This window comes from Vigna angularis, chromosome 1, assembly GCF_016808095.1.
Source record: "Vigna angularis cultivar LongXiaoDou No.4 chromosome 1, ASM1680809v1, whole genome shotgun sequence".
Lineage (NCBI taxonomy): Eukaryota > Viridiplantae > Streptophyta > Magnoliopsida > Fabales > Fabaceae > Vigna > Vigna angularis.
This window is the reverse complement of record NC_068970.1, coordinates 40,776,106-40,800,438: the sequence shown is the minus strand read 5'-3', so window position 1 is coordinate 40,800,438 and position 24,333 is coordinate 40,776,106. Positions and strand designations below refer to the sequence as shown.

The 24,333-nt window shown below is 33.9% G+C and overlaps 1 protein-coding gene and 1 pseudogene across 1 annotated transcript; both read left to right on the top strand.

The window, feature by feature from the left end:
* The first annotated feature begins 16,929 nt into the window (after window positions 1–16,929).
* Window positions 16,930–18,694, top strand: LOC128195021 (uncharacterized; annotated as a pseudogene).
* Window positions 18,695–22,456: 3,762 nt separating this feature from the next.
* Window positions 22,457–24,128, top strand: LOC108341053 (phospholipase A1-IIgamma). Its single transcript, XM_017578666.2, has 2 exons — window positions 22,457–23,095; window positions 23,231–24,128. The coding sequence occupies exons 1-2, from the start codon at window positions 22,514–22,516 to the stop codon at window positions 23,846–23,848; spliced, it is 1,200 nt and encodes a 399-aa protein (XP_017434155.1). The 5' UTR covers window positions 22,457–22,513; the 3' UTR covers window positions 23,849–24,128.
* Window positions 24,129–24,333: the final 205 nt, after the last annotated feature.

The window sequence follows — 24,333 nt, the reverse complement described above, 5'->3', positions numbered from 1 at the left end:
TAGATCTTTGCTAACATAACTAAAACTACAAATGCTTAGAAAACCAATTATGTGGTGTGATAACCTAAGTGCCAAGTCAATTGCTTCTAATCCAGTCATGCAGACACAATCTAAACACATTGAGATAGATGTGCACTGCATACGTGATCAAGTCCTACAAAATGAATTAATTGTGGCCTATGTTTCTACTATTGATCAAATTGTAGACTGTTTGAATAAATCTCTCACTCATACGGGATTCAACTTGTTAAGAGACAAACTTGACATGACCATGTCACCACTAGTTTGAGAAGGGGAGTGAGACATAATCAAATATTCTATCATTTATAACTCTTGATTTTAATGATTCACATTATTAATTTTCTTTTCTGGTCTAATATTACAACAATTACTATATTTATTCATCAACATTGTAATGCCCAAAATTTAGGATGTCACGAGTGGCTACAAAAATCGATAAAATTTCAAACTTTTATCACAGCGCGGAAACATACTTTCAAAAACCTCAATAAGTAACGTGCATAATTATTTCGAAACATAATAGTTTCAAAATTGTTATTCAATTACACTTATTCATAAATAATGAAAATAACGAAAGAAATAAAGAACTCCAATTACATTGTCTCAAATTTCAAACACAATAACTTTAAAAGAAAATTCCAAGTTTTTTTCCCGTTATCTCTCGAATCTCTCATGTCTCAACAACATCTGCAACATAATTTACTCATGTATAAGACAATATATAATCATCGTCAACAATTTCATTCACAAACACAACACAAAACACAAACACGTATGGGGTAAACTACCATTAAAACAATCATAATAAGAAGATATAAACACACTAATTATATCAAGCATGAACAACCACCCCATACATAGTAGTAATAACCCATACATAGTAGTAATAAAAATAGGATTCCTAATCCTCTAACATAAACAATTCAATCATATTGAATTACTCTATCCTTGATCCCCACCTTGATCCTTGATCCTCGAACTTTAACCATTGATGTCGTCACTGACATCTCACACCTAAACCCTTGGTCTATTCACTCATTAGCACCTATGTTAATTACCTATTATAACCATTATAGTAACACCACTATCAACATAACATAACCAAGAGCATCTTCTACACCATGATCATCATAATAGACATATCATCATCATGACTATCCCAATCATGACCAACACCATAAGCATCACCAAACCATGAACTCCATCATGACAAGACTCAATCACACTCCTGTACCCTACCTCACCCACCTGTAGCCTCCCCTACAGGCATACTCGAGTCATCCTTCTTATGGCTTTGGATTTGTTCCTCTATCACACAAGGAAAAATTCTATCCCCCACCAAAGAAGACTTTGCACTCGATTACCATTCTCTTTCCTACAACTATTGGCCAAAGAGAACACCACTGTCCTTTCAACAATCAATGCCAAACAAAAGTCACTCCCTTTTCAACAACCAATGCCAATGGAAGTCATTATTAACAAACGGTCTTAGGATTTACTAGGTACAACAAGTAGACTAATCTCCCATGCCTCATGCTCATTAACAACACACACCCTTGTGCATTCCATCATCCATACATGCTTCATCACCAATTTAAAATTCAAATTCGATTCTAAACGTAGCCACTAATTTCATCACGTTCTACAACTCCTTAAGCTTGGTTCACATCAATTCTTCATCAAATTCGCCATTTTTTAAAAAAATGTAGTGGGATAATCGATTATCATAAGTGATAACCGATTATTCCCGAGAGGTTCACATTTACACAAAAATACACAATGATAATCGATTATCACTTAAGATAATCAATTATTTAAATGGCCCTAGCTCATCAAATTTCCAGATTCATCACACATGAAAGGATAATTGATTATCATCCCAGATAATCAATTATTCCCCAAACAAGAGTCAAACCAATGCGTAAATAATCGATTATGACCAGTGATAATCGAAACACATCTGAAGAACATGCAAATCACTAGAAGAGGGGGTTGAATAGTGTGTTTGGAAAACATTTTTCACAACTCTTCTGATATATATCCTTTTTGAAAGCTTAAACGCTCGACTTGAAATATATTGATATACTTTGATGAGGTTGTTGTGCTATTCAGAATGTTTCTACTACAGTGTTTTGTAAGAAATTCCTTTAAAGAAAAATTATCGTTTAGCTTGGAAGTTTTTATATTTTGAAATATAAAGCTCAACTGCAGGTTTTTCAAGAGGATCGTTTAGTAATGAGAAGAGAAAGTAACACAAGAGATTTTATACTGGTTCGCTCCAATTGAGCTACGTCTAGTCTCCTCCGCAGAGGGTTCCACTATAATCCTCACACGATTACAAATGAGTATTAGCACCACTCCTGGTACTCACCTACCTCTGAGATTTTCTCTGAGTATTAGCACCACTCCTGGTACTTAGCAACGTGTTGAGATTTCCTTTGAGTATTCGCATCACTCTTGGTACTCAGCTTTCCGTCGAGATTTCCTTTTCTCTTTAGGATGGATATGTCATTGTAAGCTTTTCTTTTTTCTTTTCGGCTATCCTCTAATCTATCCTTTTGATTTTCTACTTGAGAGATCTTCTATTTATAGGCTTCATGAATATTTGTCCATTAGACTGAGTTTGAAGTTTGTAGCCTTGATAATTGTGTTTTCTCTTTCTTCTTTTAACAGCAGCCATTGTGTAAGTCAGCTTTGTCAGACTAGACATGCTTTTTCAGTCCTTTGCTTGAAGTAAGTTCTACGATCTTTTTAGACTTTGCTTCAAGAGAGGAACATTCTATGATTATCTTCTTTGTCTCTAACGTCCACATTTTGATATTTGATCTGTAGCACTGTGGATGCATGTAAATATCTTATATGCAAAATTAGAGTAAACTGTTCATGCAATAGATATGACTTTTCTTATCATTTTTGTTGTTTTTGAACATTGAGTATTTAATGTCATTTAATTCTTATTCAGAACAACAAAGTGCTTTTTGATTTTCTAGCGTTAGGTAACATTTTACAATTAAGTTCTTTAAGTTGAAGATATCAAGCGTATTTAAGTACTTCATCATAGGATGATGTATTTGTTAAGCTCATCGTATCATCTAGTCAAGTAAACACTTCTTTGACTTTTGTCTCTTTTTAGGCAGATAGTGTGTAACTTGTATAGGCTTTCTTAAGTCTTTAATAATTAAGTCTTTTAATTTTTTTATCAAAGACATTGTCTTGGCCAGCTTTTGTTTTCGAGAGAAGCGAAATACCTAATCCAGGTATTTTAAGCATTGAGCGTTTGACTCAATCTCTCTTGGAGGATTTTCAACAAAATATCGTCTAGTCATGCGTTTAGGTGTTTTAGCATATATGTTTTTCTAATTCTTAAGACCTAAGTGTTTTCCTATGTTTTTTTACGCTTGGGGTTCATGTTCTAGTTTTTGTTTGTTTGGAGTTTAGGCTCTAAGTCTTAGGTCTTTACCCTAGGTTGTTTTCTGATTATTAACCCGTTTCAATATTATTTGATTAAACTTCAAAACATGAGATCGTTCATTCGTATAGACGATTTTGTCTTTAACAACATCTTGGACAAAATTCAAGTGTTCAAAACACATATACATCAACCCTAAATCACGATCAAACATACCCAACACATCATGCATGTATACAACCCTCATATAGTCTTATGAACAGACTCTAATACATTCATTACATCACTTAAATCATCCAAAATCCATCATTATGCAGATTATAACCCAAACAACCCAATATTCTACATATGATTATCATATTATCTTTATAACATATATTTGCATGATAACAGCCCAAGCATCATAACTTTGTTCCCCTTTAGCATTAATATTTATTATGGGATAACCCAACTAAACCATACATACTTTCATAGGGAAAACCCAACACAAATATTACATAAACCTTATCCCATGTATACACAAACCCTTACCCAACAATAACCACATATAATCATAACCAAAATCATGTACACATGCATCAAAATAAGGATTATCAACCAAGATAATCAAGAACATATAACATCCAACAGCAAGCAAACAAACAAAGGTAAGCTTTCCCATACCTTGGCCAATCCTAGGGCGTTATCTACAAGTCAAAAACACCATCAATCTCCCTTTGCACTAATGTTTTCTACAACTCCTTTTCTTCTCTCCAAGAAAATGTCTCTCCCTTTCTCTTTCTCTAGGTTTCTCTCTTTGTTGTAGGGTTTCTACACAAATGTCCCCTTTTTCTTATATCTTAGTATTTATAATCACCCTAAACCCTATCTCTAATATTTCCTCACTTATAATAATATATTTTTAAAACCAAACTTATCTAAATCACTTTTTTTCCTCTATTCCACGTTCAACCTTTATCTTTAAATTTTATTTAATTTATTTTGCATGTTTTTACTTCTTACACCCCTTGTATTTAATTTCTACACCAATTAATAAATGTACAAACACTAGTACAAAAACAGCGTATAGTGTCACGCGTTTAACGTCTAACCACTGAATAACCAACGTTAAAAATGACCGGTGACATTTTTGTAAATAAATGCAATTATTAAACGTTGTTTAGAATTGTAATTCGACGTAAAAAGGATATAAAACGTCAAATGCCCTAGTGTTAGACGTCAAAAGGTTAGTGAATTCAATAAAAATTTGAGCGGGAGATTGAAAATTCATTCACTTTATCTTAGCGCGCGATACCCTCTTCTCTTCTCAAACTTTTCTCGAACAAAGTTTGACGACCATCACATGTAATCTTTCTTTCACTTGATACAAATACATTTTATTTATGATTTTGTTTGTTTTGACCGATTATTTTCGTGCTTTTGTTCTTCATAGGCACATTCTGCTTTCTCTGTCACCGGTGACGAACTTTATTCCGACAAACTCACTTTTTGAAGGTTAGTTTTTGTTTTCGTTTTGAAGAACTTTTTTGTTGTTTGTTGTTGATACTACGTTCATATTTCTTGTTTTATAAAATACCAAAAACTGAAATTTGTTGTTTTTCTGCTTTTTAGGTCTCGTAGAGTTGTAAAAAAGGATCACAATTAATTAAAAAAAACAAAAATAATTGATTAACGTCGTATATAAATAAAATTCGACGACGTTGTATGCGATTTTTGTACTAGTGAAGATCATTTCGCTCATAAGCAAAATACAAATAATATAAAGGTTTCCCTTAATTCTCTTTCTCCCTATAATTGAACTCACACTCATTCAATCCTAAACCACCATTCTATCAACAAGCCAACACATCACATTGGTAATATCACATACACACAAATCACCAAATCAAAAACATACCAATCATATATTGTACTTAATTAAAATAACATCAAAGAAATAACATAATTATATTTAACAAAGATATTCACAACTCTTAAAAAAAACATACTCAAGTCTTAACAAAACTTTTTTCCTAAAACTCTTATTTTTCTTAGGTCTTACAAGCATCTTATTTAGAAAAGATTTTGTTTATATTACTATAATTACAGGATCTTAATTGTACACTACTACTTGTATTTAAACAATACATGATTCATTCAAATCATGATATTCAATATCATTCTCTATCTAATAATATCTAATAATACATTGAGAAAAATTATAATTGCAGCAAGAATTATTATATGTAATTTTTAAAGCTTCGAATCACATTTTATATAAAATAACTCAAACTTTGTTCTAAATACATTCATTCAGCCTCTTCAACTTGTTGTTTAAATAAGATAGCTTCTTTAATTCACCAAACAACTCATGAAAAGTATTCAAAAGCTGACCATAATTTGATTTAATCTCAGATTCAGAACCACATACATTGCTTATAAAAAGACAGTTTTCGCCTTTTCTGTAGAAAATCTTTGCTTTAAAAAGGCTGTTGTGCCAACGCTTTCACAACAGAAACTACTCTTCTATAGATCAATGACAGATAACAATGTTGTGTTCAACATCCATAAGAAAATAGAGGACGACCCTGTCCCAATCAATATTTAACCTAGACGTAATAGAACATAACTTATCAAACCACAAAACAAAACAATAATTATAAAAAGGCGAAATATCATTAAAAAACATCAAATAAATACTTAAATAATTACATCTCAAAAGTTTGGCTTTGTTACCAAAATAGGCAAAAATACATCATATATTACGAGAATAGGCAAATTCAATTTAAAATACCAAAATGGGGAAGTCGTGGGGGGCCAAAACGACTTCAAATGAAGAAGTCGTGCCCCCCCTGCACGACTTCACACTGTGCATTTGACCCGTGGTGAAGTCGTGCACCCCAAAAACGACTTCTGGGTCCTGTAATCGATTACAAGATAGTGGTAATCGATTACACATTGTTGAAATCGTGACCCCCTGCAGGACTTCAGTTTAGTAGGCAAAAATGCTTCTGGTAATCGATTACGACACTTCTGTAATCGATTACCAGTGTTTTAAGTGTGCAAGAACCACCCTGGTAAGCGATTACAAGCTTGTTGTAATCGATTACCAGTGTGTTTTGGTTGTTTTTTGAAAATTTCTATTGTGTTGTAAAGCATTTTTTGAAGTTAATTATGTGTAATGATTTGAATTTTTGTAAGCACACATTGTTGTTGATGACATTGTGATGTATTGTTATGCATAGGAAGAGTAATTAATTTCATGTAAATCATAAGACAAAATCATAAATGAAATTTGTAGTATTTTATTGAATTAAAAATGCATTACAAAAGGAAGAAGCTTAAATTAAAAAAAAACGACACTACACATTGAAAGGCATCTAGGAAGATGATCCACTATGTGGACCAAAATGACGATGCAGATAGTCAATGTCGTGCTCCACATGCTCAACTCGAGCATCAATAGTATCAAAGCGGTCACCCATGTTCAGCTCCAATTGTTCAAATCTTGCATTCATGCTTTCATTGAGTGAACACTCAAAGCATGTGCACATCTTGATTGAAATCTTTGTCATGAGTTTGATTGAAGTTTTTATTTATCTTGAAAAGAGGATTTTTGAAGGAGTGAACCATTATATTGATTGGTAGAAGATTGAGTTACATTTTGTTTGCTTGAGGACAAGCAAAGTTCTAAGTTTGGGGTTGTGATAACAGTTGAAAAACTGTTATTTTCATGCTTAAATTTGATACTAAAAGCAACCTTTAACACTTAGAAACTAGCTTGAAATCATGTTTTTGGTTATATTTTCAGAAATAAGAGAGCTGGACAGGTTTATGCTTGATTTCAGTGTTTTAAGCAGGTTTTAAGGTGAATTTGGTGAAAGAAGTGAAGAAGAACAGGAATGGAATCAGAAAAGACATCAAAAAGTGCAAAAGGAGAAACCGCAACCACCGCTGAGCGGCACTAAGTAACTCACGTTGGCTCCGCTGAGGGGTGAAATGGCCGCTGAGGGGAGGAATCGAGCTCGCGCACTTACCGCTGAGCGGTAGTTTACCGCTGAGCGGCACTTTTATGGGCTTGGGCCTAATTTTCTGTAATTCACGAATAGTATATAAGCTTTAGGGTTTCCTAGGGTTTGTATCTTTGGCTGGGAGGAAGCAGAAACACATTTTTCACCCCTTAGGGGTAGATTGGGAGATGGTGACAACTCTCCTCTTCTCTTTCTAGGGTTTTTCTATCTCTTTCATTCTTTCATTATTGTTCATCTAGATTCACCATGAATATGGTGAACTAAACCTTGTATTGTTGTTGGGGGATCAATGTAATCTTGTGAAACTCTCATATATGGAATTTGTGTTTAAACATCTTATTTGAGATACATGCTTTTTTTCATCATTAGTTAGGGTTTTTCCTCTTTGCTCAAAGCATGCATTGTTTAACTCATTCGATGTCATGATTATTGATTTTGTCGATATGGGAACGTACGGGGAAGTCTAGATCCGGGGAATCTCTCCCAATAGTATATTGGTTGCCTTTAAGCTCCTGCACTTCAGAACTAATTACTAGAAATGCTAGGAATTGTATGAACTCGTAATTAAGGATAGGCCTTCTCGACAAGGTGATTTAGAGAATGACATTAACATTGATGAAAAGATTGATGAATTCCTAAAGTATATGAGAGTGGATAAGATGAAATTGATAACCCCAACAACATACTCATCCATATCATTCATTACGTGTTTGTTTTACTCTTTTTGCCATTGATCACATTCATGCATACATGTTTAATTACTGTCTTTTGCATTAAAAACCTACAATCAATCGTTCACAAGTCTTAAATAATCAACAAATCAGATAACTAACTAGGCCGTGAGTCCTTTGGGAAAACGATACTTGGTCTTACCTAATTTTATTACTTGATACGATTCGGTCACACTTGCCGATTGTTAAACAAGTTTGTGGCGCCGTTTTCGGTGTTCATAAATTTGTCATCAAGTTTTTGGCGCCGTTGCCGGGGACTAGTGGTTTAACTAGTTCATTTGTTTGATTATTGATTATCTTTGACTTGTTATTTTCTGTTTATATTTTTAGTCTGTTTTTATTTTTATTTTATTTTATTTTATTTTATTTTTCTGTTTTTATTTTATCTTCTTTTATATCTTTTTGTGCTAACCAATTCTGTTAGGGATTTGTTTTCTTGTGTATGCAGGAAGCAATCCAAACAAGGAGCAAGAAAACTGCAGATCCTCTTCTTGAAGGTTTGGAAGAAAGTAGACGGAGGAGGAGAATCAGAACATCTAGAGAACTCTTTCCTTCTCCGGAAACTCTGTTACAACCATCACCACAGAACTCTGACCATAGCACTGAAAATATGGAGAACAATAGACGAACTCTTGCTGATTATACAAATGTAGCTGGACCTCAACACTTCAACAGCATAGCAAGACCAAGAGTCAATGCAGCAAATATGGAGGTGAAACCAGCACTAATCCAATTGGTTAAGAGTAACCAGTTTAATGGGTTGTCTCACGAAAGCCCATATGAGCACCTCACTACATTTAACGAGATTTGCAACATAGTCAAGATAAATGGGGTGCCGGACGATGCAATCAAACTTAGCTTGTTTCCATTCTCACTAGGAGGCAATGCTAAGATTTGGTTAAATTCTTTTCCAGAAGGAAGTTTTACAGAGTGGGAAGAGGTGGTAACAAAATTCCTAAACAAGTACTTTCCACAATCAAAGGTAAATAAAGGAAAGCAAGAGATTACAACTTTCAGGCAAGGTATGGAGGAATCACTAGGTCATGCATGGGATAGATTTAAAAGCTTGCTGAGAAAAACTCCCACACATGGTTTTGACGAGGGGGAGGTAGTCTTAGCTTTTCTGACAGGTCTTGGGTCTCAAACCAAGATGATGCTTGACGCCACAGCTGGAGGGAACATCAAATGGAAAACTCCAGAAGAAGCTACAGAAATCATTGATAATATGGCCACTAGTGATAATGATTTGAATAGTGAAAGAGGAGATTTTAGTCAACAAAAAGAAGTTTTACAGCTGCAAACCTATGACGCCTTGTTAGCACAAAATAAGATTATTTTTCAGTAGTTGGAGGAAGTAATTACGCAACTCTCTCAGTTACCTCAGGAAATACAAAAGGTTTTAATGCTTCAACAGCAGCAACAAACATGGCAAATGCAACCCATTTCATTTAGAAAGACAACAAAACTAGACGAAACTTTTCAACAATTCTTGAAAACGAATGCATCTTATTGTAAGAATGTGGACGTTGCATTTCAAAATATGAAGAATTATGTTGAGCGAATAGCTGACAAGATGAAAACTGATGATCTAAGAAAGGAGTGTAAAACTATTGTGACTAGAAGTGGTAAGGTGTTAGAAGAGAGAAAAAGAGAGGAAAAAGAAAATGAGAGTGAAAAAGAGAATTGTGAGTGGAAAGAAAGAGTTGAGAGAGAGAAAAAAAGAAGAAGAAGATAAAAAGAAAGAACAAAAAGAGAGAGAAGAGAAAGATGAAAAAAGAAAGAAAGAGAATTTGAAAAACCACTTCCTTATCCAAAGAATATTTCAAGGAAAGAGAAAGAAAAACAGTTGGAGAGATTCATGGAGTTGTTTAAAAAGTTGGAGATTACTATACCATTCTCTGAAGCATTGCAACAGATGCCAACATATGCAAAATTTTTGAAGGAACTCCTTACAAAGAAGAACAAGTATATTGAGAAGGAGACTATCCAAATACAGGGTAACTGCAGTGCAATTATACAAAAAGTACCTCCTAAGCTTAAAGATCCAGGAAGCTTCAATATTCCGTGCACCATAGGAGACTTGGAAGTTGGAAGAGCATTGATTGATTTGGGAGCTAGCATTAATTTAATGTCGCTATCTATGTGTAAACAAATTGAGGGATTGGAAATCAAACCTACCAGAATGGCTCTTCAACTGGCAGATAGATCTCTTAAATATCCATATGGAGTGGTTGAAGATTTTATTGTAATGGAGATGGAAGGAAATAGTGATGTATCTCTCATTCTTGGGAGACCTTTTATGAAGACTGCTAGAGTTTTAATTGATGTGGAGAATGGTAAGCTGAAATTGAGAGTTCATGATGAAGAAGTCACTTTTGAAGTATTCAAAGCTATGACATATCCAAATGATGATAAGGCATGTTTTCAATTTGACGAACTTGATGAAGTTTGTATGATACAAGAAAAGATGGTGAGGTCGGTTTCTCCATTAGAAAGAACTCTCATTGATGCTTGTGAAGATCTAGATGAAGGAGAAGAAAGATTAGTTGAAGAGTGCGTGATGGAATTGGAAACATTGAAGAAGATTCCAGTGGAAGATACAAAATTTGAAATAATTGAGAAGGAAGAAGAAGTCAAAGTAAAGAAGCCGGAATTAAAAAGACTCCCAGCACATCTAAAGTATGTTTTTCTAGAAGAAGATGAAAAAAAGCCAGTTATTATTAGTAATTCATTGTCTTTACAAGAAGAAGAACAGTTGATAGAAATTCTGAAGGCAAATAAAGGAGCAATGAGGTGGTCAATATCAGATCTTAAAGGTATTAGCCCAACTTATTGTATGCATAAGATTTTTATGGAAGAGGATTATAGACCGAGTGCTCAACCACAGAGAAGGTTAAACCCAGTAATGAAGGAGGTGGTCAGAAAAGAAGTGTTGAAACGTTTAGAAGCTGGTATTATTTATCCAATCTCTGACAGCAAATGGGTAAGTCCAGTTCAGGTGGTTCCAAAGAAAGGCGGCATGACAGTAATTCACAATGATAAGAATGAACTTATTCCCACTCGTACAGTTACTGGGTGGCGGATGTGCATTGATTACAGAAAGTTAAATAAAGCCACTAGGAAGGATCATTTTCCTCTTCCTTTCATGGACAAGATGTTAGAAAGATTAGCAGGTCAAGCTTTCTATTGCTTTTTAGATGGATATTCTGGATACAATCAAATTGTGGTAGATCCAAAAGATCAAGAGAAGACAACTTTTACTTGTCCTTTTGGTATTTTTGCTTATAGGAAGATGCCATTTGGATTGTGTAATGCTCCAGCTACTTTTCAAAGGTGTATGCAGGCAATTTTCGCAGATCTCTTAGAAAAGTGTATTGAAGTCTTCATGGATGATTTTTCAGTCTTTGGAAGTTCTTTTCAAAGGTGTTTGGCGAATTTGGATATTGTTCTCAAAAGATGTGTTCAGACAAATCTTGTTCTTAATTGGGAGAAATGCCATTTTATGGTGAAGGAAGGAATTGTGCTGGGACATAAAATTTCTGCTAAAGGGATTGAGGTAGATAGAGCAAAAGTGGAAGTCATTGAGAAATTACCTCCACCGACAAATGTAAGGGGAATCAGAAGTTTTCTAGGTCATGCTGGATTTTATAGAAGATTCATTAAAGATTTCTCAAAAATTGCCAAACCATTAAGTAATCTTCTTATGAAGGACGCTTCTTTTGTGATGAATGAAGAATGTTTGAAAGCTTTTGATATATTGAAGAGTAAATTAGTGTCAGCGCCAGTGATTATAGCTCAAGATTGGAATAAAAATTTCGAACTAATGTGTGATGCAAGTGATTATGCAATAGGAGTTGTTCTGGGCCAGCGAACAAAGCGGATTTTTTATCCAATCTATTATGCCAGCAAAGTTCTGAATGATGCTCAGTTGAATTATGCTACCACAGAAAAAGAATTTCTAGCTATAGTGTATGCTCTAGAAAAATTTAGACCTTATCTTATTGGGTCTAAAGTGATTATTTATACAGATCATGCAGCTATCAAGTACTTGTTAACAAAGCCAGATTCGAAGCCACGTCTGATCAGATGGGTACTACTCTTGCAAGAATTTGATGTGGAGATCCGTGATAAGAAAGGGAGTGAGAATTTGATTGCTGATCATTTATCACGATTAGTCAACAAGGAGGTTACTAGGAAGGAATCAGAGATCTGGGAGTCTTTTTCAGATGAAGCACTCATGTATATTCAGCAGAGGCCATGGTTTGCTGATATGGCTAATTTCAAAGCTGCAAGGGTCATGCCAGGAGATTTAACATGGCAGCAAAGAAAGAAATTTCTGCATGATGCCAAGCAGTTTGTTTGGGATGATCCTTATTTGTTCAAGATTGGAGCAGATAATCTTCTGAGGAGATGTGTGACAAATGAAGAAGCAGAAGGGATTCTCTGGCATTGTCATGATTCACCTTACGGGGGACATTTTAATGGAGAGAGAACAACAGCAAAAGTTCTTCAATCAGGATTTTATTGGCCAACTTTATTTAAAGATGCTCATAATCATGCTAAAAATTGTGATAAGTGTCAAAGAGCAGGGACGATCACTAAACGTCATGAGATGCCGTTACAAGGCATTTTGGAGGTTGAGATTTTTGATTGTTGGGGTATTGACTTTGTGGGACCCTTTCCTTCATCTTTCAACAACAAGTATATTTTGGTAGCAGTGGATTATGTGAGCAAATGGGTGGAAGCATTGGCTTGTCCTAAAAATGATGCTCGCACAGTAATTAATTTTCTGAAGAGGCAGATATTTTCGCGTTTTGGAACTCCAAGAGTGTTGATTAGTGATGGAGGATCTCATTTTTGCAATTATCAGCTAGACAAAGTACTCAAACATTATGGAGTGAAACATAAGGTAGCTGCACCTTATCATCCACAAACCAATGGACAAGCCGAGGTATCTAACAGAGAAATAAAGAAGATCCTGGAAAAAATAGTGACATCATCAAGAAAGGATTGGTCACTAAAGCTAGATGATGCTCTTTGGGCTTATAGAACGGCAATGAAGACGTCTATGGGATTATCACCGTTTCAATTAGTCTATGGGAAAGCATGTCATTTGCCAGTAGAGTTGGAGCATAAAGCGCTGTGGGCTTTGAAATTTTTAAATTTTGATCCTCATGAAACTCAAAGCACACGCAGAAGGCAGATTTTGGAGCTGAAGAAATGCGATTACATGCATATGATTCATCCAAGGCTTATAAAGATAAAATCAAATTCTATCATGACAGAAAGTTGGTAAATAAAGTTTTTAATCCAGGACAACAGGTACTATTATTCAATTCAAGATTGAAGATATTCCCTAGAAAATTGAAGACAAAATGGTCAGGACCATTTGTAGTAAAAGAAGTACATCCACATGGAGCAATTGAAATATTTAATCCATCTGCTGATGATCCATAGAGAAGCTGGGTGGTGAATGGTCAACGTCTCAAACCTTATTTAGGGGGAGAAGTGCAACAGTTGTCCACAATGATGCAGTTGGTTGATCCTTAAGATTTTGGGTCAGGCTCATGACGTTAAACAAGCGCTACCTGGGAGGCAACCCAGTTGATTGATATTTCTGTATAATTTTTGTTTTGATCCTGCTTTAGTTGCATAATAGGGTTGTGCAGGAGTGATTTGAAAATTTTATTGCATGAAGCCAGTGAGGGGTATGTTTAGGACGCATCTAGGTCAAGTTAAGAAGAAGAACACTTCCCGTAAGTGCCGCTGAGCGGTAGTGTCGCAGAAGGGGCTTGGGTTGCCCCTCAGCGGAACCCGAGCCCATTAGGGTATTTTTATACCCTAAGCTGCGCCTTAGTTTTTCTTTTCATACTCTTCTCTGCACACACAATCTTACATACTTTTCCAAAGTTTTCTACAATTTTTTCCTCACCCCTTTTGAGAAGATTTCTTTTCTACTCACTTTCTTACTTGTTGTTCATCTAAGTTTGGGGTTGGGAGAGAGCATCATTGATGGGGCTGAGTTTTTCAAAGCACTAAAGCAGGATTTGTATTATTTAGGGTTTGATGTACTCAATGGATACTTTATCTGTTATGATGGTTTGCTGATGATTGTGAATGGTTGATAAGTAATGCTTGATGATGCCTTAAGATTGATTGATGTTGAGATTGTGCACATTACATGCTTATACAGGTGGTTCACAAGCTTTGTGAACAAATGCAAGTTATTATGATTGTGATTGTGATATTAAGCAGGATGTGTATGTCAAATGTGAATGAGCTCGTATGTGAGGTTTTGAGCTCCAGAGTTGTTGTGATTGAGTGCTATTACTTTGGAAGCATGAATAACTTTGCCCAGGTTTTATATGATTGAATCAATTGCTTGTTTGCATTATATGATCAAGGCCATTTGTTGGAAACCCTTATATTAGCCAAATTTCATGAAATTAGTCACTAAAAGAGAACACTTTGTGTTCTATCCTTTGAACCCTTAGCCTTGAACATAAATTTAAAACCCTTGTTGAAATCTTTACCTTGAGTTAAGTAGATAATATTTTGTGGTATTGACAAATATTCAAGTTTGGGGTTGTTGGAAAATAGAAAGGGAAATTGAAAGCATTGAGCTAAGAGCTAAGAAATAAGAATGTGAAAGGAAAAAGCAAAAGAAAAAGAGAAAGAAAGGAAAAGAAAAGCAAACCTCAATGCAAAGGAAAGTTGGGAAAGTAAGAATGATTGTGTTTATATGATTCTCTTAACTCAAGGGTTTTGTGATCTAGAAAAACCAATTTTCTTGTTAACCCAGCCTCATTATAAGCCATTGAAAAAGTCCTTGTGATGATGCATGCTTGTAAATGTATTTGATTGTAGTTAAATGAAAGGCAAAGTCAATTCTTGTGACATTGTGGTAGTAGAGTGAATGAGTGATTACCTCTTATACACTTGTTTTTGAGTGAAACACTTTACCGAGTGAGGAAATATTCCATGAGTACATGAACATCCATGCTTAGTTGATTGATCATTCATGAAAAAGAGCATTTCTTGTATATTAAGTGATTTTGTGAACACCCAAAGCATGTGCACATCTTGATTGAAATCTTTGTCATGAGTTTGATTGAAGTTTTTATTTATCTTGAAAAGAGGATTTTTGAAGGAGTGAACCATTATATTGATTGGTAGAAGATTGAGTTACATTTTGTTTGCTTGAGGACAAGCAAAGTTCTAAGTTTGGGGTTGTGATAACAGTTGAAAAACTGTTATTTTCATGCTTAAATTTGATACTAAAAGCAACCTTTAACACTTAGAAACTAGCTTGAAATCATGTTTTTGGTTATATTTTGAGAAATAAGAGAGCTGGACAGGTTTATGCTTGATTTCAGTGTTTTAAGCAGGTTTTAAGGTGAATTTGGTGAAAGAAGTGAAGAAGAACAGGAATGGAATCAGAAAAGACATCAAAAAGTGCAAAAGGAGAAACCGCAACCACCGCTGAGCGGCAGTTTACCGTTGAGCGGCACTAAGTAACTCACGTTGGCTCCGCTGAGGGGTGAAATGGCCGCTGAGGGGAAGAATCGAGCTCGCGCACTTACCGCCGAGCGGTAGTTTATCGCTGAGCGGCAGTTTACCGCTGAGCGGCACTTTTATGGGCTTGGGCCTAATTTTCTGTAATTCACGAATAGTATATAAGCTTTAGGGTTTCCTAGGGTTTGTATCTTTGGCTGGAAGGAAGCAGAAACACATTTTTCACCCCTTGAGGGTAGATTGGGAGATGGTGACAGCTCTCCTCTTCTCTTTCTAGGGTTTTTCTATCTCTTTCATTCTTTCATTATTGTTCATCTAGATTCACCATGAATATGGTGAACTAAACCTTGTATTGTTGTTAGGGGATCAATGTAATCTTGTGAAACTCTCATATATGGAATTTGTGTTTAAACATCTTATTTGAGATACATGCTTTTTTTCATCATTAGTTAGGGTTTTTCCTCTTTGCTCAAAGCATGCATTGTTTAACTCATTCGATGTCATGATTATTGATTTTGTCGATATGGGAACGTACGGGGAAGTCTAGATCCGGGGAATTTCTCCCAATAGTATATTGGTTGCCTTTAAGCTCCTACACTTCATAACTAATTACTAGGAATGCTAGGAATTGTATGAACTCGTAATTAAGGATAGGCCTTCTCGACAAGGTGATTTAGAGAGTGGCATTAACATTGATGAAAAGATTGATGAATTCCTAAAGTATATGAGAGTGGATAAGATGAAATTGATAACCCCAACAACATACTCATCCATATCATTCATTACGTGTTTGTTTTACTCTTTTTGCCATTGATCACATTCATGCATACATGTTTAATTACTGTCTTTTGCATTAAAAACCTACAATCAATCGTTCACAAGTCTTAAATAATCAACAAATCAGATAACTAACTAGGCCGTGAGTCCTTTGGGAAAACGATACTTGGTCTTACCTAGTTTTATTACTTGATACGATTCGGTCACACTTGCCGATTGTTAAACAAGTTTGTGGCGCCGTTTTCGGTGTTCATAAATTTGTCATCAACAACAACGACGACCACATCACACAATCATCTAAACATGTCATTCTAGAGTTGAATGAACGTATGCAGTTCTAGTCAAAGGACGAAACTATTGCTGCAATCAAACATTATCACATCACCAACGGTTACAAATACACCGTTGTTGAATCAAAGCCCAACATTTATGTTATTCGTTGTGTGGAATACCACAACGGTTGTCAATGGCGTTTGAGGGCAGCTTATAGCAAAGTCCGTAAATATTGGGAAATCAAGAATATCGACGGACAACATTCGTGTTTCTCAACCATACTATCTCAAGATCATACAAATCTTGATAGTACTCACATTGCCGCGATCATATCAAATTCAATCCGGACAAACCCATCCATTCCAATCAAGAGTTTGATTGCAGATATTAAAGCTCGATTCGGATATTATGTGTCATACAGAAAAGCTTGGATCGCTAAACAAAAGGCTCTTGTTATGGAGTTTAGAGACTGGGAAGACTCTTATAACCACATGCCGAGGTGGTTGCATGCCGTGAAGGATGCAAACCCAGGTACAATTTTACAATGCACTGGTTCTCCAGTGCAGATTGATGGACAAACCGACAATAATTGTTATATTATGGAAAGAGTTTTCTGGTCTTTCGGTCCTTGCATACAAGGATTCAAATACTGTAAACCCATTCTCCAAGTTGATGGTACATTTCTAACGGGTAAATATCATGGAACTTTGCTCACTGCCATAGCTCAAGATGGCAATAGAAATCTTTTTCCATTGGCCTTTGCCATTGTAGAAGGTGAGACAAAGGAGGCCATGATATGGTTCTTTCAACCACTTCGAGAACATGTTTGCCCTCAATAAAATATTTGCATCATCACTGACAGAGGAAAGGGTATCCTATCGGCCTTAAGATTAGAAGAAGTTGGTTGGGAACAAGATGGTTTGAACTCTGTTTATTGCATACGTCATCTAGCATCCAACTTCAACAACAAATTCAAAAATCATGACCTCAAAAAACAATTCATCAATTTAGGTACTACTACAAACATTTTTAATACACTTTTACTTTTATAATTTTGTAACATTATTCTAAATTTTAATTATTTATTACGTCATTACAGCTTACGAGGTCAAGCAACCAACTGTCACGACAAAACTTACTACACTAAGAAACCAATACCCACAACAAGTTGATTGGATAGATAAAATCCCATTAAAAAAATGGTCTCAAGCTTTTGATGGAGGGAGAAGATATGGACATATGACCACTAATCTTGCGAGTGCACCAACTCCATTTTAAAGGGAGCACGTTCATTACCAATATGTGCTCTCATCAGAACAACATTTGAGAGGACACAATCATGGTTTGTTGAACAAGGATTAAAGGCGAACTATATGCTACAAGCAGGACACCAATTTCCTAAACAAATCGCCGACATCATTAGGAAAAATCAACAACAATCCGCATTTTGTCATGTTCATCGCTACAACCGTGAAAATTCTGAATTTGATGTTCAGGAAATTTCAACACCTCACCAATATCGCCCTGTTCCACTTTCCTATAAGGTCAGCCTAAATGAATGGTGGTGTGATTGTGGTCACTTCCAGGCTACTCGTCTCCCATGTCATCATGTCATTGCTGTTTGTGCATTTTCGCATATCCCACTAACCCAAGTAATCGATCCAGTGTACAGTCTTAACAACACTTTCAAGGCATATGAAGTACAATTTCACCCAATCCAAAATCAAGATTATTGGTCTGCGTATACAGGTCCAAACTTCATACCAGATCCTAAAATGCGACGCAAGGCATCCGGAAGACCATCTACAAATAGGATTCATAATGAAATGGATCAATCCAATCCAGATAAGCCAAAAAATGCTCTTACTGCCGCAACGAAGGTCATCATAGGGGAAATTGTCCATTTCGTCATTAGTTATTTCTTAATCTTACCCAATTGTAATCAAATCGATTATTAATATATTACTATTACTATTAATATTTTTTATTAATATTACTTTTCTCTTTTCTTCAAATTTGTCTCCATTCATTAAATAATAACCACAATTTCTTTTTTTGTATAACACAAACAGTACATAAAATATGTAAACTGCAAAATAAATTTTCTAAAACCAACCAAAACACACTGGTAATCGATTACAACAAGCTTGTAATCACTTACCAGGGTGGTTCTTGCACACTTAAAACACTGGTAATCGATTACATAAGTGTCGTAATCGATTACTAGAAGCATTTTTGCCTACTAAACTGAAGTCGTACAGGTGGGTCACGATTTCAACAATGTGTAATCGATTACCACTATCTTGTAATCGATTATAGGACCAAGAAGTCGTTTTTGGGGTGCACGACTTCACCACTGGTCAAATGCACAGTGTGAAGTCGTGCAGGGGGACACAACTTCTTCATTTGAAGTCGTTTTGGCCTCCCACGACTTCATATTTGGTCAAAATTTGCCCATTTACGTAATATTCTAGACAAATATGCCTAGTTTGGTGCAAAAGCCCAAAAGTTTTATTACATCAAGTCTGTAACAGTTAATGGATAAATTAGCTTCTCATAAAGAAAATTAAATTAAAACGGGAAAACAATGCTTCAATAGAGAGTAAAACTCTTAATAATGCTTAAAGTTTTGATTTCAATCTTCACGGAAACCTCAAATGCCTCCATAATACCTAAAAGTAGTCCTTTTTATATTGAGCTCTAGAATCTTTTTCTCCATGGTTCTAATGCGGTTGAAAGAATTGTTAGTAACCTAGTCTTATCATAAACTTTATTAATAATTAAAATTTATTAAAAATAATATAAAAGGTGCTCGGAGAGAAGCAAATATTGAGAATATTCTAATTTAATTATGCATTATAATTTATACGTTGATGTTTCGATCTATTAAATATATTTTTGGAGGATTTAAATTTTGTAATTTAGTACGTAACAAATATTTTGAAGTTCTGAAATAGAAAAATAAATAAAGAAGGAAAAACTAAAAGGTATATAATACAATTACGTAATAATAGTTTTTAAGATAAAATTATAATTTATTAAGAATATATAATTCCTTATATAAAATTAACCTTTTAATTTCTAACTATTATGTCCACATATAGTAGTTATTAACGAACTTCAAACTTATAAAGTTTAATCTTTAATTTACTATTGAGGTCAAACTTACAAAATTTAAATTTGTTTTACTTACGTCATTGAGGTCTGATTTCAAAGTCAAATTTATTATGATGAAACTAATGAAGTTGAAGTATAAGACAAGACATAGAAGTTAATATCTATTAGTATGGAATAAGAGACTCAGATTAGATAATATATTTAATATTTCAAATTTAAATAAAGTTTGTTATGAAGAACTTGTAACCTATGGTTGTCGTTAGCTATTCATACCATATGCTTGTAGTATAATATAAATGTTGAGTTCTTAAGTGAATTTTATACTTTAAGTTTTCTTTTTCTTCCGAAGCGTAATCGGTCTTCGTATTACTACTGAAATTAAGCATGTTTTCAAAATTATGCATAGCTTCCCGTTATTCATACCTTGTTTTTAAAATACATTTTTATTTTATTTTAATATTATTATATTATATTATTATGTGAATTTAATATTACGACGGTGATATGTTAACAATTTTTTCATAATAACTTTTTGATTGGTTCGTTTGAATTTATTTTTAAAAAAATATTTAAAATAAACCAAAAGTTATCATGGTGTAAAAATGTTGTAAAAAAAAATTGTTAAATTTTTTTTCCCTTAATTTTAATGTCTTTTATTTTAGAGTATCTATTATTCATACTTTGTCCGAAAAGTGAGAGTCAACACAGCAGTAACTATTAATTAAAAAATTATTTGATGGAATTATATTTAGCTTTAATTTTTTATACATACTTATTTGTTTTCACTCCAATATTAACATTTAACTTTTTAATAGAGTATATACTTTATTTTCTAAAACAACTTATTTACTTTAGAATTTCAACACCAAATAGCCTATATATTATATATTAAGCCGATTTTGTCGTATAATGTGTTATAAATAGAAAATTATTTTTTAACATTTTTTTTAAAATAACCTATCTGGTAGCTTGTTATTAGTTTATTTCAAATATATAAGTCACTAAAATGTCATCCATTATTAAAAATTTGTTTAAAAAGATTGGTTAACGGAGTGCTGTAAAACAGAAAAGTTTGTATGATTGAAAAAAACATTCATCTAACACTATTTTTATTAATATAATAATATATATTATGATTTTAAATTAAAAAAATAATATAATTATAGTTATAATATATTATTTAGCCGTGTGATGAATGTAATTTGTCGTTTTCTTTGTGTCAAAGTACAACGCTCTAGATAAAAATACAGTTATGCACTTTTAAAAGCACTGTGTTAATAGAAAAAATATTTAAAACAAACCAATCATACCACCTATCCGTTATCAAAATATTGTAAAAAAAAATGTTAAAAAAACAATTTTCTTAATATTAATGTCAAAATATTAATATCTATTATCCATACTTTGTCCGAACTTTATCTGGGAATAACTATTAATTAAAAAATTAATTGATGGAATTATGTTTAGCTTTAATTTTTTATATATACTTATTTGATTTCACCCCAATATTAACATTTAACTTTTTAATAGAGTATATGCTTTATTTTCTAAAAAAAAACTTATTTAATTTGGAATTTGAACGCCAAATAGCCTATATATTATATATTAAGCCGATTTTGTCGTATATTGTATCATAGATAAAAATACAGTTATGCACTTTTTAAAAGCACAGAAAAATATTTTTTTAATAATTTTTTTATAACTTTTTCTACAGCTGTCTTAAATATTTTTTTTAAAATAAATTCAAATTGTTCAATAAAACATTAATAAGTGACTTATTATCATCAAAAAGTTGTTATTAAAAGTGGTTAAGATATCATAATCGATATTAATATAACTTTCAATACAAAAAGTATAGCAGGTTTCACTTTTATTTCTTAATGAATACTATATTTAAAAGAGTTATACATAGTGTAGTTCTGTTTTAAATACCTTTTGAGGTACTAAGAAAAAACTTGAACACAAATTTTTTTATATGAATTAGATATTTTGGATCAAAAACATAATTTGAAGAAAGACTAAGTCCATTAGAAAAATCCTTACCAGCTTTACAAGTAGTGCGCTGTGAATAAGATTAAGATCATCATTTAAACACCAGACTAAGTCCATTAGAGTTATGCTTACCCAACAAAACAAATTAATGCGTTTAAACACTGTACTAATCAATTTTAAATTATTATTTCATAAAAAAAGTTATATACTTTTGCAATATTTATTTTAAAAAATAAATTTATTTTAACAAAAAGTTCAAATACTCTGTTGTTTTAAGAAATATTTTTACGTAATTTTGTTTTTCATTTTAATAAAATAGTTATGATATTTCTGGTTAAAACTTTTCATTTTAATTTAATAAATACACAACACACGAGTGTAAATAAAGCAAAGATTAGATAAAAATAAAATAGTACTACTCATTAATATTATCTTAAACTTTTAAAAAGAACAAGTCTAACAAATTTCAAATTAAAAAACAAAGTTAACATAATCAAACGCAAGTGAATTCAAATATACGAATAGAACGAGGTTATTTATTTTTAAGAAGGAGCTAAAGTCTATGTGTAAGTTCTTGGAGGAATGTACACATATTATATATATAGAGCATGCAATAGATATACAAAACAAACCTACTCATCTTAATAAGTTTGAATTGAAGAAGATCAATGGGTAGCATTGGAAGAAAATGGAGAGAACTTAGTGGGAGAAACAATTGGAAAGGTCTGCTAGACCCTCTAGACATTGATCTTCGGCGTTACATAATACACTACGGAGAACGTGCTCAAGCTACGTACGATGGTTTCAACTCAGAAAAGGCATCAAAGTTTGCTGGGAACAGTCGATATTCTAGGAAGGAGTTCTTTGGCAAAGTTGGTTTGGAAAAAGGGAATCCTTTCAAGTATTTGGTGACCAAGTTCTTGTACGCAACTTCCAAAGCCAGTGACTCTGAGGCGTTTCTCTTGAGGTCGTTTTCGAAGGACGCTTGGTTCATGCAATCGAATTGGATAGGGTATGTTGCTGTTGCCACTGAAGAAGGGAAAGAAGCATTGGGGAGGAGGGACATAGTGGTTGCTTGGAGAGGAACCATTCAGGCTGCAGAATGGGTTAAGGATTTTCATTTTCATTTGGATCCTGCGCCGGCCATTTTTGGTGATGCTGCTTCTGCACAAGTTCACCATGGTTTTTACTCTCTTTACACCTCCACGAACCCAGGTTCAAAATTCACCAATACCAGTGCTAGAACCCAGGTAACATCTACCTAAGAGTGGTCCTTGTTTTTAAGTGTAAATATTGTGTATTATGAACATGTTAGAAATTTCTCTTTCAAGTATTTCTAGTTAAGACAGTTTATGTAAATAATTTGTATGAGGAAAATTTGGCAGGTGCTTGACGAGGTTGGAAGATTGGTGGAGGAATACAAGAATGAAGAAGTTAGCATAAGTGTTACAGGGCACAGCTTGGGTGCTGCACTTGCAACACTAAATGCAGTGGACATAGCTGCCCAAGGGTTGAACAAACCGAATGACCAACCTCAGAAAGCGTGTCCCATAACTGCATTTGCATACGCTTCTCCTCGTGTAGGAGACTCAAACTTTGAGGATGCCTTCAATGGCTATAAAGATCTGCGAGCACTGCGTATTCGTAATGAAACCGATATTGTCCCCGTTAGTCTCTTTCTAGGCTTTTCCGATGTGGGACAGGAACTAGTGATCGACACTAGAAAATCCAAGTTCTTGAAGGAAGGGGTGAGTGCTCATAACTTGGAGGCTTACTTGCATGGAGTTGCTGGAACGCAAGGGAGAAAGGGAGGGTTCAATTTGGAGGTGAATCGTGACATTGCACTTCTAAACAAGAGCATAGATGCATTGAAAGATGAATATCTTGTTCCTGTGGGATGGAGGGTGCAGGAGAACAAGGGTATGGTTCAACAATCAGATGATACTTGGAAGCTTATGGAGGAAAATGAAGATGGTTTTCAATCCATACATTCCAGTTTATAAGTTGACTTTGAATCCAATGTTCAGGATTGTACTGTTTGATCTCGTTGTGTCCGCAAGTAATGGAGTATAGCTTCTCTATCGAGTTTCTTTTTGTGCTCTCCTACTGAACAAAGAAAATACACGAACGTTGATATATTAAAATTCTTTTTTAACATATTTTAAAACATCCAATCAGTGTCCAGTGTAGTTAGTATTTTGAAAGCACAGCAAAAACCAGCGTAGAATCAAATTCCAAATAATGTCTTTGGCAGCTGTTACCACGACAAATGGCTGTTTGTAATCGGTGACTTGATGTGAAATAAAGTTTTTCAAAATGTATTGTTGGTATATTGTATCCCTCAAATTTGAATGCATTTGAATTTGATTATGTTATAATTTAATGTCTATTTAACTCAAAATAGAGCATTTAAGTAGTTTGAGGATTTGTTGTTTTAATTTGAAGTCACTTTGATATTGAGAATTTGTTGTAAAATCTTCTCACGGTC

What these genes read in the sequence shown, in the direction of transcription:
- LOC108341053 (XM_017578666.2), top strand. Translation starts at nt 22,514, where the DNA reads ATGGGTAGCATTGGAAGAAAATGGAGAGAACTTAGTGGGAGAAACAAT. An exon ending in ATACCAGTGCTAGAACCCAG is followed by an intron (nt 23,096 to 23,230) that starts GTAACATCTACC and finishes AAAATTTGGCAG; the next exon opens with GTGCTTGACGAGGTTGGAAG.